Below are 12,003 nucleotides of genomic sequence, written 5' to 3' on the forward strand. Positions count from 1 at the left end.
ACATCCTAGCACAGTGTGGTTCCCAACTGTATGTTTTTTTTTACAGTGAACCAGCTCCAAACTCACCTCCAGTAGCCTAGCCTACTCAGCATGTTACTCTTCCTAAAATCTATAAATCAAACACAACCATGTATCATTTTATTGTATATATTTTTTCAGTGTCAATAACACCCATAATGTATCAAACTTTACCTTTAAGTCTACATTTTATTAGCCTACCATAAAAAGCCCCTTGGGCTAGATTTGAACACCTGCTTTGACTCACAATCGTTGAGTTTAGACATTTTGCAAATGTTCAATATAGATATAGATATCCACAGGACGATGCTTGTTGATTATATTTCTCTGGTAGTGAAAAGTTTGCATTACATCCTTTTAGACATACTGTAGCCTATAGTGTCAAGCACATTACAGTGGGGTTTCCTCTTTTTTTACCAGTCCATATGTGCCCACTCATGACTGCTGCTCACCTCTTCTCGAGCAGGTAAAGGTCAGATTTTTTTTTTTTTTAAAGAGCATATGTAACAAGCATCTCAAAAATGGAACTATATGAGTCAAAAAGACCACTTACAATCATGTATGATCCTGTGGGATATTGCTTTAATAAAATAGAAGGATAATTTATGAGTGCAAAATATAATTTTGTGATTGTTTTTTTTTTATTGAATCTTACAAAGAATATACAGGCTAGTTCTTCTGACAATAGTTAGTAGACCAAACAATGTACTTTGTTGCCATGTTATGTTTGATGCAAGTGCAAAAGCAGTTTTTTGTATTACCAGCTGTATACCAGTAGCCTATATAAAGCAAGGTTTTCCACTGTACTTTACATCAGTCAATGACATTAAACTTACACAGTAAACCCTGACACCCGAATATACTGGCCTTAATGAGGTACATCCAGTGTCAGTGACAGCAAAAAAAATAAATGTACAGTAAAAAAGTGTTGAGAAATCTATTCATCATTGATATGTGAAATAAGCAGACTTCTACTGGAAAGTAACATTGTCATGATTCATAAATAATGTCCGGTTATAATAGCTTCAAATGAGAGTGGCAATAAAGCCGCTCCGTCAGAGCTGTGGTTATCCAAAAAACAACACGAGTGGCAGCCAGTTGGAATCCCATATATACTGTATATACAGTCATATGAAAAAGTTTGGGAACCCCTCTCAGCCGGCATTATAATTGACTCTGCTTTCACACAATAAAGATAAAAGTGGTATGTCTTTAATTTACCAGGAACAGCTAAGTACTGGGATGTTTTCCAAACAAAGATTTTTTGAAAAGCAGTATTTAGTTTTATGAAATTAAATAAAATGTGAAAAACTGCTGTGCAAAAATATGGGAACCCTTGTGGTCTTGCTGATTTTAATGCATGTAACAGCATGTAAAACTGAGGACTTTAAACACAAAATTGGTTGGATTATGTTGTTAAGCCTTGAACATCATATAAAGGTCTGTTTAATCATGATCAAAGGTATTTTAGGTGCCTAAATGCAAGTTCCACTTCTCTTTGACTCTCTGCAGAAGTGAGACAGAATGCGATCATCAAAACAGCTCCCAAAAGATCTTAAAAACAAAGATTATTCATTGTCATGGTTTAGCGGAAGGCTACAAGAAGCTTTCCCAAAGGTTTCAATTGTCCATTTCTACTGTAAGGAACGTTGTCAGGGAATGGAAGGACACAGGCACAGTTGCAGTTAAACCCAGGTCTAGCAGACCAAGAAAAGTACAAGAGCGGCATATGCGGCGGATTGTGAGAATGGTTGCACACAACCCAAAGATCACCTCCAAAGACCTGCAAGAACATCTGGCTGCAGATTGTGTATCTGTACATGGTTCTACAATTCAGTGCAATTTGCACCAAAACATCTGTATGGCCAGGTGATGAGAAGGAAGCCCTTTCTGCGCCCACGCCACAGATACAGTTGCATGGAGTATGCAAAAGCTCATTTAGACAAGCCAGCTTCATATTGGAAGAAAATGCTTTGGACTGATGAGACAAAAATTAAGTTATTTGGTCTTTATAAAAAGCAGATGTTTTGGTGCAAATTGCGCTGAATTGTTGAACGATGTACAGATACACAATCTGCAGCCAGATGTTCTTGCAGGTCTTTGGAGGTGATCTGTGGGTTGTGTGCAACCATTCTCACAATCCTCCACCTATGCCGCTCCTGTTTTTTTCTTGGTCTGCCATGCCTCGGTATAACTGCCACTATGCATGTGTCCTTCCATTTCCTGACAACGTTCCCTACAGTCGAAATTGACAATTGAAACCTTTGGGAAAGCTTCTTGTAGCCTTCCCCTAAACCATGACAATGAACAATCTTTGTTTTTCAGATCTTTTGGGAGCTGTTTTGATGATCCCATTCTGTCTCACTTCAGCACAGAGTCAAAGAGAAGTGCAACTTGCATTTAGGCACCTAAAATACCTTTTCTCATGATTAAACAGACATTTCTATGAGGTTCAAGGCTTAACAACATAATCCAACCAACTTTGTGTTTAAAGTCATCAGTTTTACATGCTGTTACAGGCATTAAAATCAACAAAACCACAAGGGTTCCTATATTTTTGCACAGCCAGTTTTTCACATTTTATTTTATTTCATACAACCAAATACCGCTTTTCAAAAAATCTTTGTTTGGAAAACATCCCAGTACTTAGCTGTTCCTGGTAAATTAAAGACATACCACTTTTATATTTTTTTTTGTGAAAGCAGAGTCAATTATAATGCCGGCTGAGAGGGGTTCCCAAACTTTTTCATATGACTGTATATATAGATTTGTGTTGCCATTACATAAAAAAAAATCCTTATCTGGTTTGTTTCTGCAGGTGTGGTATATCTGAATAAAGACACTCACTGTGACTCATTATAATCTGCAATTTTATAAACGCACCACTCGATGTGGCCTCAGTGCAATGTCAGTGAGATTTAGAATTTTCAGGATTCAAAAAGTGCTTTTAAAAAGCCCTGACACAACATAGTCGGAGCTTTTTCCATCGATTAAGCCTGTTCCATCGTTGTCAACAAACCAGCAGGAAAGACTTTCTCCATTCTTAAAATTCCGGCTGAAGTCCTTCTGCCAGTGTCTGGAAGAGATTCAGAAAACAATGACGAGGTGTGTAGGCCCTACATGCATACAGAAATGCTTCTTCACCTGGCATTCATTATGTGTGTTTCATTATGAGGCATGTGCACCTGGTCACGTTGAGTGTTTGTCCCTTCACATACATGCTGGCGTTTAAGTTCTCCCTGACCTCACCTGGACGCAGGGCAGTCACCTCAAACGCAACCCCATGGTAGAACTGACCTGAAGGGGAACAGTTTACTTGATATCTTTTGTTTTTCCACAGTAAGGAATGAGCAAACATATAAAATAGACACACGATTGATGCATCATCATGATATGAAACTTCCGTGCTTTCTACCTAGAAGACCATGAACTGAAGCAGACATGTGGTGGCTGTCCAGGGTGTAGAAACCCAGGTAGTCTTGCTGGTCGTGGCGTCTTTTCCAAACTTTTGTGTGTCGAATGACCATAAATTGAACTGAGTGCCTCAGCGTCACTGTCAGGCTGCAGTTCTTAGTCAACCTGATGTCTATACTGGAGGAGAGACATAGGAGATGTGACCAGTAGTTGACAGCAAGACAACAAAGTTGCAATTATTTTGTTTCTTTGTGATTTACAGGAACCAAGTGAAGATTCATTTGTAGATGTGATTTAAGTGTGGTTGAACTAAATTATTAGTGTAGGTTTGATGATGTACAATTTGAAATAAAAAATACACATATATTATACAGTATACGTTATACTTATATTTTGCTTTACTGTAGGAGTGGTATTTTTAATAGATAACAATATAAATGTTTTTGTGTGTACTACCCCTTTTTGATAAAATATTGATATATTCATTTTGCAAAACGTACTTAAATGTTTCTATCATTTCAGTTTAAAACATGTGTTATCTTCCCATAACTTTGGAAAACATTTGCAAAGCAGTGTTACTCACTTAGTGTCTTTGACTGAGGCTGTATCAGACCACAGCATCTTGACAAGCTTGCCATTGTAGAAGACTGAGATGTCTTGAGTGTTCACCTCCAGCCTCACCCCCAGCTTCTTGTGGATGATACCAAAACTGCCAAAGTAAGTGTTGATTTTACCTTCGGGAACAACTTTCTTCTTACCAATAATTTGGCCATTTACCACAAAGCCTGAAAATAATGACAGGTTTGAGTTATGTCCCAACTCCTATTGATTGCAGCAGCAACAACAACAAGACACTAGCATTCTATTTTAAGAACAATTGAGTGAGTATTGTCTTAACACTGACCTGATTGGGGGTCTCTGACCAGGTTTAAAATGGTTCCTGGTTTGTCGTTGATGTTGAAGCACAGCGCGTCATTTCTGTCTGGCAGCTCTATCATGAAATGAGGATCTCCGTCCACTGCACAAATTTCATTAGAGAATCATGTCAGACTTAAAGCATATATAGTACTCAGACTCTGACTCAACTATAATAGGTATATAGGTGTGCTGTAACAATGATTACAATACAATTTGCAACAACAGTAAAACTAGTTTATTACCCTGATATCTTAAGTATAAAATATTTGATACATTTGGTGATCAAACAACAACTGCTGTGATGGAAAAAAGAGGAGTCATAATCAGAGTACCTGATAATGACTGACCATTTATGGTTGCATTTTTAAGAGAAACACGTTAATGATTACAGTGTTTAATGAGTGCATTTTCTTCTATGCATCATGAGTGTCAGGAACAATGAAGTCACAAATATGATGAAGTTATGTAATAGTTAAACTTCTGCTGTAAGAAAATCTTACCATCTGAATGGAGACGGGATTGGGAACGAGTGGCGCCACGGGAACTGCTGCCATGGGAACTGGTGCCTTTGGAACTGGTGCTGCTTGAACTGGCGTGGGACAAGGAACTTTTTGACACACCTATGTTTCTTTCTGCTATCTGTCGCTGGTCTGTCAAGCCGGGAAAAGGTTAAAAACAATACAAAGTTAGTTGGATTTCTTTAGCACGTTTAAATTACACAAATTGATTCAGCAGGTTTCTTACGCTTACAATGTGCTATACTGTATATTTAAAAATAATATTCTGGTTTACTAGTCTGCTTAGTTGATCTATATCACTTCATTAATATTATTAATGAAATAAATCAGCTGCTTGGGACGTCATTTTTTAAATACGGTGTCATTCTTTTATTAGGTCCACTGTTTGTACACTAAACATGGCAACTGAATGTAGTTGGACATCCGTGTATTTTTCGGCACACTGCATTTGACATCATGTATTGGGACATCCTAAGTCTTTCTACTATACTGAATAGCATAGAAGTATGTGTATTGGAACGCAGGGTGTTTATGCTCATTATACTTATTAAACACAACTGGTTGCATTTACAGCAGCCATGTTCAGGAGAACCAAGCCCAGAGTGCATTTTTTAAGGCCTGTCTTTCCTCCCTTACCCTCAGTCAGTTTATCAGCAATGAGAGGGCTTCCTGGTCCTTTCTCGGTTTCAGGCTTGGTGACCACCATGGAGGTGAGAGGGGTGACAAAGCTGTATCGCACCGACATGTCTAAGGCCTTGGCTGTCGCAATGTCTTTCTGCTGCTGAGTACCAATGTCACTGGGAGATTAAAAAAAGAAAAGAAAGAGAAATAAGTTGGTTGTTTAGGAGTGACATTTGACGCACATGATGTGCAATAATAATCTTTGGATAATCTGTCCCAGTTCACAAGGAACGTTGCTTCAAATCCTCTTTGTGCAGGTGTAGATAAATCTGGCTATATTCTGATTAACAAACATGTCCTTCAGTAGCTGCTGGATGGTGAGGTAGGCCCACAGGCGCTCAGAGAAATCCCCAAAGATGTACTCCTGTTCTGGGTAGATTACATCCAAGTTTAGCACACTGGCCTTTCCCTGCACCAAGAAGTCCTCTTCAGGCTAGAGCGATAGAAGAGATCAAATGACAGATGTTAATAAGATCTAATAACAACTCTAATATTCTAAAGCCATTCTAAAGCCATGCTAGCATCCCGATGACGCTGTGAGCACTTTGCTTTGAGCTAAATGCCAATATCCACATGCTAACATACTTACAATGACAAAACTAACAAGCTTATGTTTGTCATTTTCACCATTTTAGTTTAGCATACTAGCATGCGATAGGTCGTTTTTGTACCTTTACTTGTACATTGTTAAGTAAGCTACACTAAGAATTACATTTAATATGTCCTTGAATGTTGTATCCTGGTAAACAATTTATATTAGTTTCCGCTCTTTTTGTGCTCTTTTTATAGGTGTGTTCTCTTGGTCTCTATACCTCACGAATGTGTGAGAAATCAGCAGACCCCTAAGTTAGCAGGAGGAAAGCAAGACTGAAATCATGTGGAATAAGAAAGGAATATACAATCAAAATCCCTGTGTACAAAAAGATGAAGACATCCGGACTCACAGTAAACACTAAAAAGGGGCTCACTAAAGTCAGTATGATTCAGCCATTAGGGTCCAAGCCTGTATTTATAACGTTTTACGAAAGCCACACCAATTAATAACAGATTCTTCAGTCTGGACCAAATGTTGAGAAAATGGAGGGGCAAAATAAGACAACATACTTAATTAATTAAAAAAAAACAATCTAGATCAATTCAGTCCTAATACTCCAATCCCTTCAAAATTCTCAGATGAGAAGAAGCACATACATTGTCTTGCTTAATCTTTATCGTGTTTTATTTGACATATTTCTGTCTATTTCTCACCCCCTTGGCAAACACTTCCACCAAGAAGTTATCCTGGCTGCTGTCCGTCAGCCGACCGGACACTACAATCTCCGAGCCGTTAAACAACTGGCTGTAGTGTTTTTTGGTCAACAAGTCCACAGCGTTGTCAGGGTAACGCAAGTCCACCTCCAGGAGCAGAGGGCTGGACACCTCTGCATAGAAACCCTGGAACAAAGACACATTCCAAACCATGCAACATCTGTTTGCCAAATGTCTTTGCAGGTTCAGACACGTCAAAAACCAGACTTGCATGTGCATTGTCTTTGTTGTAAATCTAAAAAAAAAATATTAAATTTTGCTCTACCTGAAGTTGTAGTGTTACATCTGAACCCTCATAAATTCTGCGGGCCAGACCTTTGTTTTCTCTGCTCATCACATCGAGGAAAGAATATCGCACATCATTTCCGAATCCAAGACAGAACAAAGACATCTTCCCTCTTATAGCAGAATGCACGTTCTGCTGGATCTTCAGGGTATTATACTCTCCTTCAAAAAACAAAAGCATGCAGGCATGCATGAATTACGTTTGGGCAAAGCCTTGGTTTGAGCTGCTTCACTTGTGCTTCATAAAGTGACCAGATATATTATAATCTTCTAAATTAAGACAGCTCACCGCTGTTTGGCATCCCATCAGTAAGTAAAATAATCATATCCGCACTCCTCTCTGGAACGTTCTTATCTTCTCTCTCTTTTACCAGCATGCTCACTGCCCTCAGAACGGCGTCGTTGATATTGGTGGCTGAAAGGCAATGACACAGATTAACATCAAAATATCTAAGAGATTACACTGTTATAGAGAAAATCAGGTAAAGGAATAGTTCAACAATTTGTGAAAAAGGCTTTCTTGCTGGGATTTAGACAAGAAGATCAATACCACTCTCATTTCTGTCCACTAAATATGAAGATACAGCCAACAGCCTTAGCGTATAGACTGGAAGCAAGGAGGAAATGGTATAGCCTAACTCTGTCTAACTGTAACAAGATCCACCTATCAGTACCTCTGAAGCACATCAATTAACTCTTTGTGTCTTGATTTGTCATCTGACTTCCTCGACTCTTGTTTGACAACTTGGAAAATGTATTTATTTAGACTGGATTTCCAGCCGCCAGAATAAGGAAGGGCACAAAACATTTGACATAAAAGTTGGTACCACTTGTTTTCCACAAACCTCCTTTGTCCTTTAGTTTACTGACATATGCAATGGCCTCAGACACATTTCCCTCTGTTGCCTTGGTAAGAGTGTCCTTCCAGGTGACAATGTTATTATCAAACAAGATGAGGGCGAAGTGGTCCTCCTCATGAAGGTCTTTGAGGATTGCCTGCAATGCCTGTCGCGTCTAGAAGGAATTACAGAGGTCAAAAGATGTGCATGTAGGCATCAATAGATCAGTACTGCATTTACAGTCTGAAGAGTCTCTCACCTGTTCTATCTTTCTTCCACTCATTGATCCGCTCCTGTCAATCACAAACACTACGTTCTTTGGTACTCTGGGCAGGTCGGGTGGAGCAAAGAAGTGCACAAAGTAGCCGTTCACAATCTGAGTAGAAATACAGCATTGGATCAAGACTAATATGGAAATGAAGCACAAGGACACAACACCTGTTCACACCTTGAACTGCTAGAGAAGTAAAACTATGATTAAAAGGGAATATAATTTGTCCACTTCAAGTTAATAAAAAAATGCTGTTTGTGGTTTCTAAGAGCCTATTTGAGTTTGGTCAATTAAAGCCAGGGTTAATGTGAAAAGAGGCAGCAACCGTGCAGATGGATCTCATGACATTGTGCTTCAGGTAATATAAACAGTCTAATTTGCAGCTGACCTGAATTTCCCCCAGTCCCTTCTTTCGCTTAACATCGTACTTGATGATGAAATCTCCATCAATAATGGTGCCTTCACATCCTGGACACTTCCTCTGCTGCTCCAGTGTTGGCGAAAAAGAAATGTGTGCCTGAGAGTCAAAGGAGATACATATTAATTGGATACATCATTTATGCTTTAAAAAAAAAAGTCAACATAAAGTTCTTAGGTGTTTAAAAAGATAGACAGCAACTGTAACCCTTTACCTTTGTGTCTACTACGGTCATCTCCACCAGGGACAGTAGGTCATTGGTGAGGAAAGTCGCAGTGGGCTCCACAAAATCGAGGCCCTGGGGCTCATAGATGTTTGCTACAATCTAATTCCACACAGACACACACACACACACACACACACACACACACACACACACACACACACACACACACACACACACACACACACACACACACACACACACACACACACACACACACACACACACACACACACAAAATCACTAAAGCAGATCAACCGCGGGAATATTGTGACAAATGTTTCTTATGTGAGCAGTTCTTCAGCTCCTCTCTACTAAATATGTTATTTTCTGAAAAATAAATGCAGAGAGTGTGCTCAACCTGAAATTCCTGCACTGGTTGTTTGGGTTGAACTCTGGTCAGAATCTCATAATGGCCCAGGTTCCTCTGAAGGAGCTCCTCGTAGGTCAGGATGAAGGTCACACTGCTTTCGGCTGCAATGTTGACAGACACCGAAAACTTCTCCATCTTTCTTCCAGATGCCCTGCAACAATGGGGAAACATTACTTGAACAAGTAACGTTCCAACCACCACTCCCTTGTTCAAACAACCACTGCATCATTCAGTCCAACATACTTGACCAGTCCAGCAGTCTGTCCAGAAGAAACGGCCTTCTCATACTCTTTCTTGGCCTTCTCTTTCCCCTTCACCTCCCCGACATACACCCGACCATCAATTTCCCTGTGAGACATGAAGACATTTGTCAAACAAAGAGAAAGACATGGTGTATGATTGCTTTCAAAAGTACTGACGTTTGACTGACATGCTGAAGTTGCTGATGAAGGCTGTCTTGGGCAGGTCCACCTCGAAGAAGATTTCCTGGGAGGAGTTTGCTTTGTTCAGAGCCTTGGAGGTCATGACGGTGTGGGCGAAACGAGATGTCACAGTGCAGTCCACAGTCACACTGTACACCTCTACCATCTGTGAGAATACGCAGAGTGTCAAATGCGTTCTATGGTGGGTGGCTTAATTTATTATAAATCATAAGCATGCATAGTCTAAAACTTTATGATGTATGATAGCAAACAAACAAGACCGTTGGCCGAGAGCACTGGCAGCCTCTTGTTGTCCCTCCACTGAGTTTCAGATCAGTTGTTGTGAGGAAAATGATTCATGACACAAAACAGAGAGGTCACTTTTCTGTAAACAATGTAAGACGAACCTCTTAGTGGTTGGCATACTCACAAAGAGAGGAATAAAACACAAATGGAAAAATAACTTCCAGTTTCCACTTCCTGTTTATTTTCTCCAGTAAAGCAGGGATAACTAAACATATGCCTGTGGACACAGGGGAGGGAAGCGTGGGACAAGTGGCATCTGGAAGCAATGAGGTTTTAAATGAAAATGTGCACATCATCTTGCTACAGTAACAATGCTACTACTGTGAGATGAATGTTAACTACCAGTTCTCTTGACCATGGTCTCATGTGTATTTTGTCATTATAATCAGGTTTCACAAGTATTATGCCAATGATACATGAACATCTACATGCCTTGTTGTGAGGAAACGCGATACCTTTATTTTGGTTTTAGAAAATGATATTAAAAATTCCCTTACATTTGCAGAGTCTACGCTTCGTTTCTGTAGAAGTAAAAGGGACACAGATGAGATTATTTCAAAGTTGACCTTTTTGAGTTCATTAGCATGGTGAAGCAATAATGAGTTACATAAAGTTTGAGCACAGCATGGGGGAAAAAAACAATGACAAAATACAACTTTAGACTTTTGTAAAATACCTTTATTGATCTGGTGCCCACAGCTTCTTCATTCTCCTAGAACACAACATTCGACTGAATGGTTATTGAGAAAGGAAAAGGATTGGAAAGAGATGTTCACCAAACGTATAACTATTTGCCAGCACTGAACTCGAGGTTCCCTGAATGTTTACCATAAGTAACACCCTGGCATGACCAGAAATGCATCAGTAGTATCATTTCTGAAGGGCATTAATGCATCAAACACATTTTTTTAGAGCAAGTTTTTTCGGGAATTGTAAATCAAGCATGGTAACACGTCAGGGAAACAAGGTGTGGACCCAGAACCAGACTAATGAAAGCAGGCGTGGGAAAGGAGTTTTGGATATAAAGGTCAAACAACCAAAAGGCAGGAATAAACAGGTAGCAACAGACAGACATGGCACGCTGGCAAGCAACAAAAGATGACCTGACAAACTGGATCGAGTGATGAACAATGCTTTATGTAAACAGGGAAGCAGCAGGTGTGTGGATCACAGGCGGGAAAACTCCACAGGGACTATAGTGAAGAGGTGAGGTAGGTGAAGGTTTGAAATGACAGTTAGTTTAGAAAAGTGATGCGTAGGGGGGCTGAAGTCTGCAAGAGGAAAGGAGGAACAGAAGGCACAAGAGGATGGAGCACTCATTACAATGGCACACCTTATTCTCGGTGAAAATGCTTTACTTCTTGCTTCTGCATTGCTTGCGCCTCTTTAAATCCACCCAACCCAACAGCCAATTCAAAAATGTTGTTGACCACACATTACATTTGAGGTTGGGATCTCAATGTTACTGCTGAACCAATTATTGATCTTTTGGCGAGGGTGGATGACCTGTCTTCTTCTCGTGCATATTGTTTTCATGTTTTACACCCAGGAATTCCTGTCCTACACTCCAACATAAATTACAACCAAGATTTTAAAAGAGCTGTCTTGTACACTTTTTAACTTGCAATGAACCTGCATATGAGACTGCTGTGAGACATAATTAGACATGACAACCTAAAGAGTACACTTGACGTCAGGTTTCAAGACAGGTTCAAAAGCCTTATTGAGACTTGACTTGGATTTGCATCAAAATACTCCTGTCTAACATACACCAAACATTCCAGTCTGCTGAGGACTTTTTTTTTTCATTGTGCCCAGGGCCGCTGCTACGCTTTTGGGTGCCCTAAGCAGAAATTGTCAGTGATGCCCCCCCCCCCCAAAAAAAAAAAAAAACACCCAGAAGCTCGCGTCCGCAGGGCGCGAGCGAATTTTTTTTGCCCTTGCAAGATCTCTGCGACTGCTTTTTGGCACATTTGCCAGCATTTACTAACAGAAAGAACAGCTTAACT

At 39.8% G+C, this 12,003-nt stretch overlaps 1 protein-coding gene across 4 annotated transcripts in view; it reads right to left on the reverse strand.

The window, feature by feature from the left end:
* Nucleotides 1-595: 595 nt before the first annotated feature.
* LOC307249415 (inter-alpha-trypsin inhibitor heavy chain H3-like) overlaps nucleotides 596-12,003 on the reverse strand; it is a 13,497-nt gene continuing 2,089 nt past the window's right edge. The window contains exons 2-22 of one of the 4 annotated variants that reach the window (XR_013844836.1): nucleotides 10,671-10,706; nucleotides 10,492-10,515; nucleotides 9,697-9,854; nucleotides 9,510-9,614; nucleotides 9,255-9,417; nucleotides 8,885-8,995; nucleotides 8,641-8,769; nucleotides 8,241-8,357; nucleotides 7,988-8,156; nucleotides 7,432-7,557; nucleotides 7,123-7,304; nucleotides 6,798-6,983; nucleotides 5,843-5,982; nucleotides 5,505-5,665; nucleotides 4,851-5,000; nucleotides 4,337-4,450; nucleotides 4,016-4,217; nucleotides 3,434-3,609; nucleotides 3,204-3,315; nucleotides 2,774-3,094; nucleotides 596-1,133 (exon numbers count right to left, since the gene is read on the reverse strand). Coding sequence is in view for 3 of the 4 variants with exons in the window: in XM_080026118.1 (XP_079882244.1) it covers nucleotides 2,953-3,094; nucleotides 3,204-3,315; nucleotides 3,434-3,609; nucleotides 4,016-4,217; nucleotides 4,337-4,450; nucleotides 4,851-5,000; nucleotides 5,505-5,665; nucleotides 5,843-5,982; nucleotides 6,798-6,983; nucleotides 7,123-7,304; nucleotides 7,432-7,557; nucleotides 7,988-8,156; nucleotides 8,241-8,357; nucleotides 8,641-8,769; nucleotides 8,885-8,995; nucleotides 9,255-9,417; nucleotides 9,510-9,614; nucleotides 9,697-9,854; nucleotides 10,492-10,515; nucleotides 10,671-10,706 (2,703 nt within the window). In the remaining variant the exon portion in view is untranslated. Of the gene's footprint in view, nucleotides 1,134-2,679; nucleotides 3,095-3,203; nucleotides 3,316-3,433; nucleotides 3,610-4,015; nucleotides 4,218-4,336; nucleotides 4,451-4,850; nucleotides 5,001-5,504; nucleotides 5,666-5,842; nucleotides 5,983-6,797; nucleotides 6,984-7,122; nucleotides 7,305-7,431; nucleotides 7,558-7,987; nucleotides 8,157-8,240; nucleotides 8,358-8,640; nucleotides 8,770-8,884; nucleotides 8,996-9,254; nucleotides 9,418-9,509; nucleotides 9,615-9,696; nucleotides 9,855-10,491; nucleotides 10,516-10,670; nucleotides 10,707-12,003 lie in introns of those variants that run through there. The other 3 variants (XM_080026120.1, XM_080026118.1, XM_080026119.1) reach the window with 3 other exon arrangements.

This window comes from Ammodytes marinus (genome assembly GCF_949987685.1).
Source record: "Ammodytes marinus genome assembly, chromosome: 4".
In the NCBI taxonomy this organism is placed as follows: Eukaryota; Metazoa; Chordata; class Actinopteri; order Uranoscopiformes; family Ammodytidae; genus Ammodytes; species Ammodytes marinus.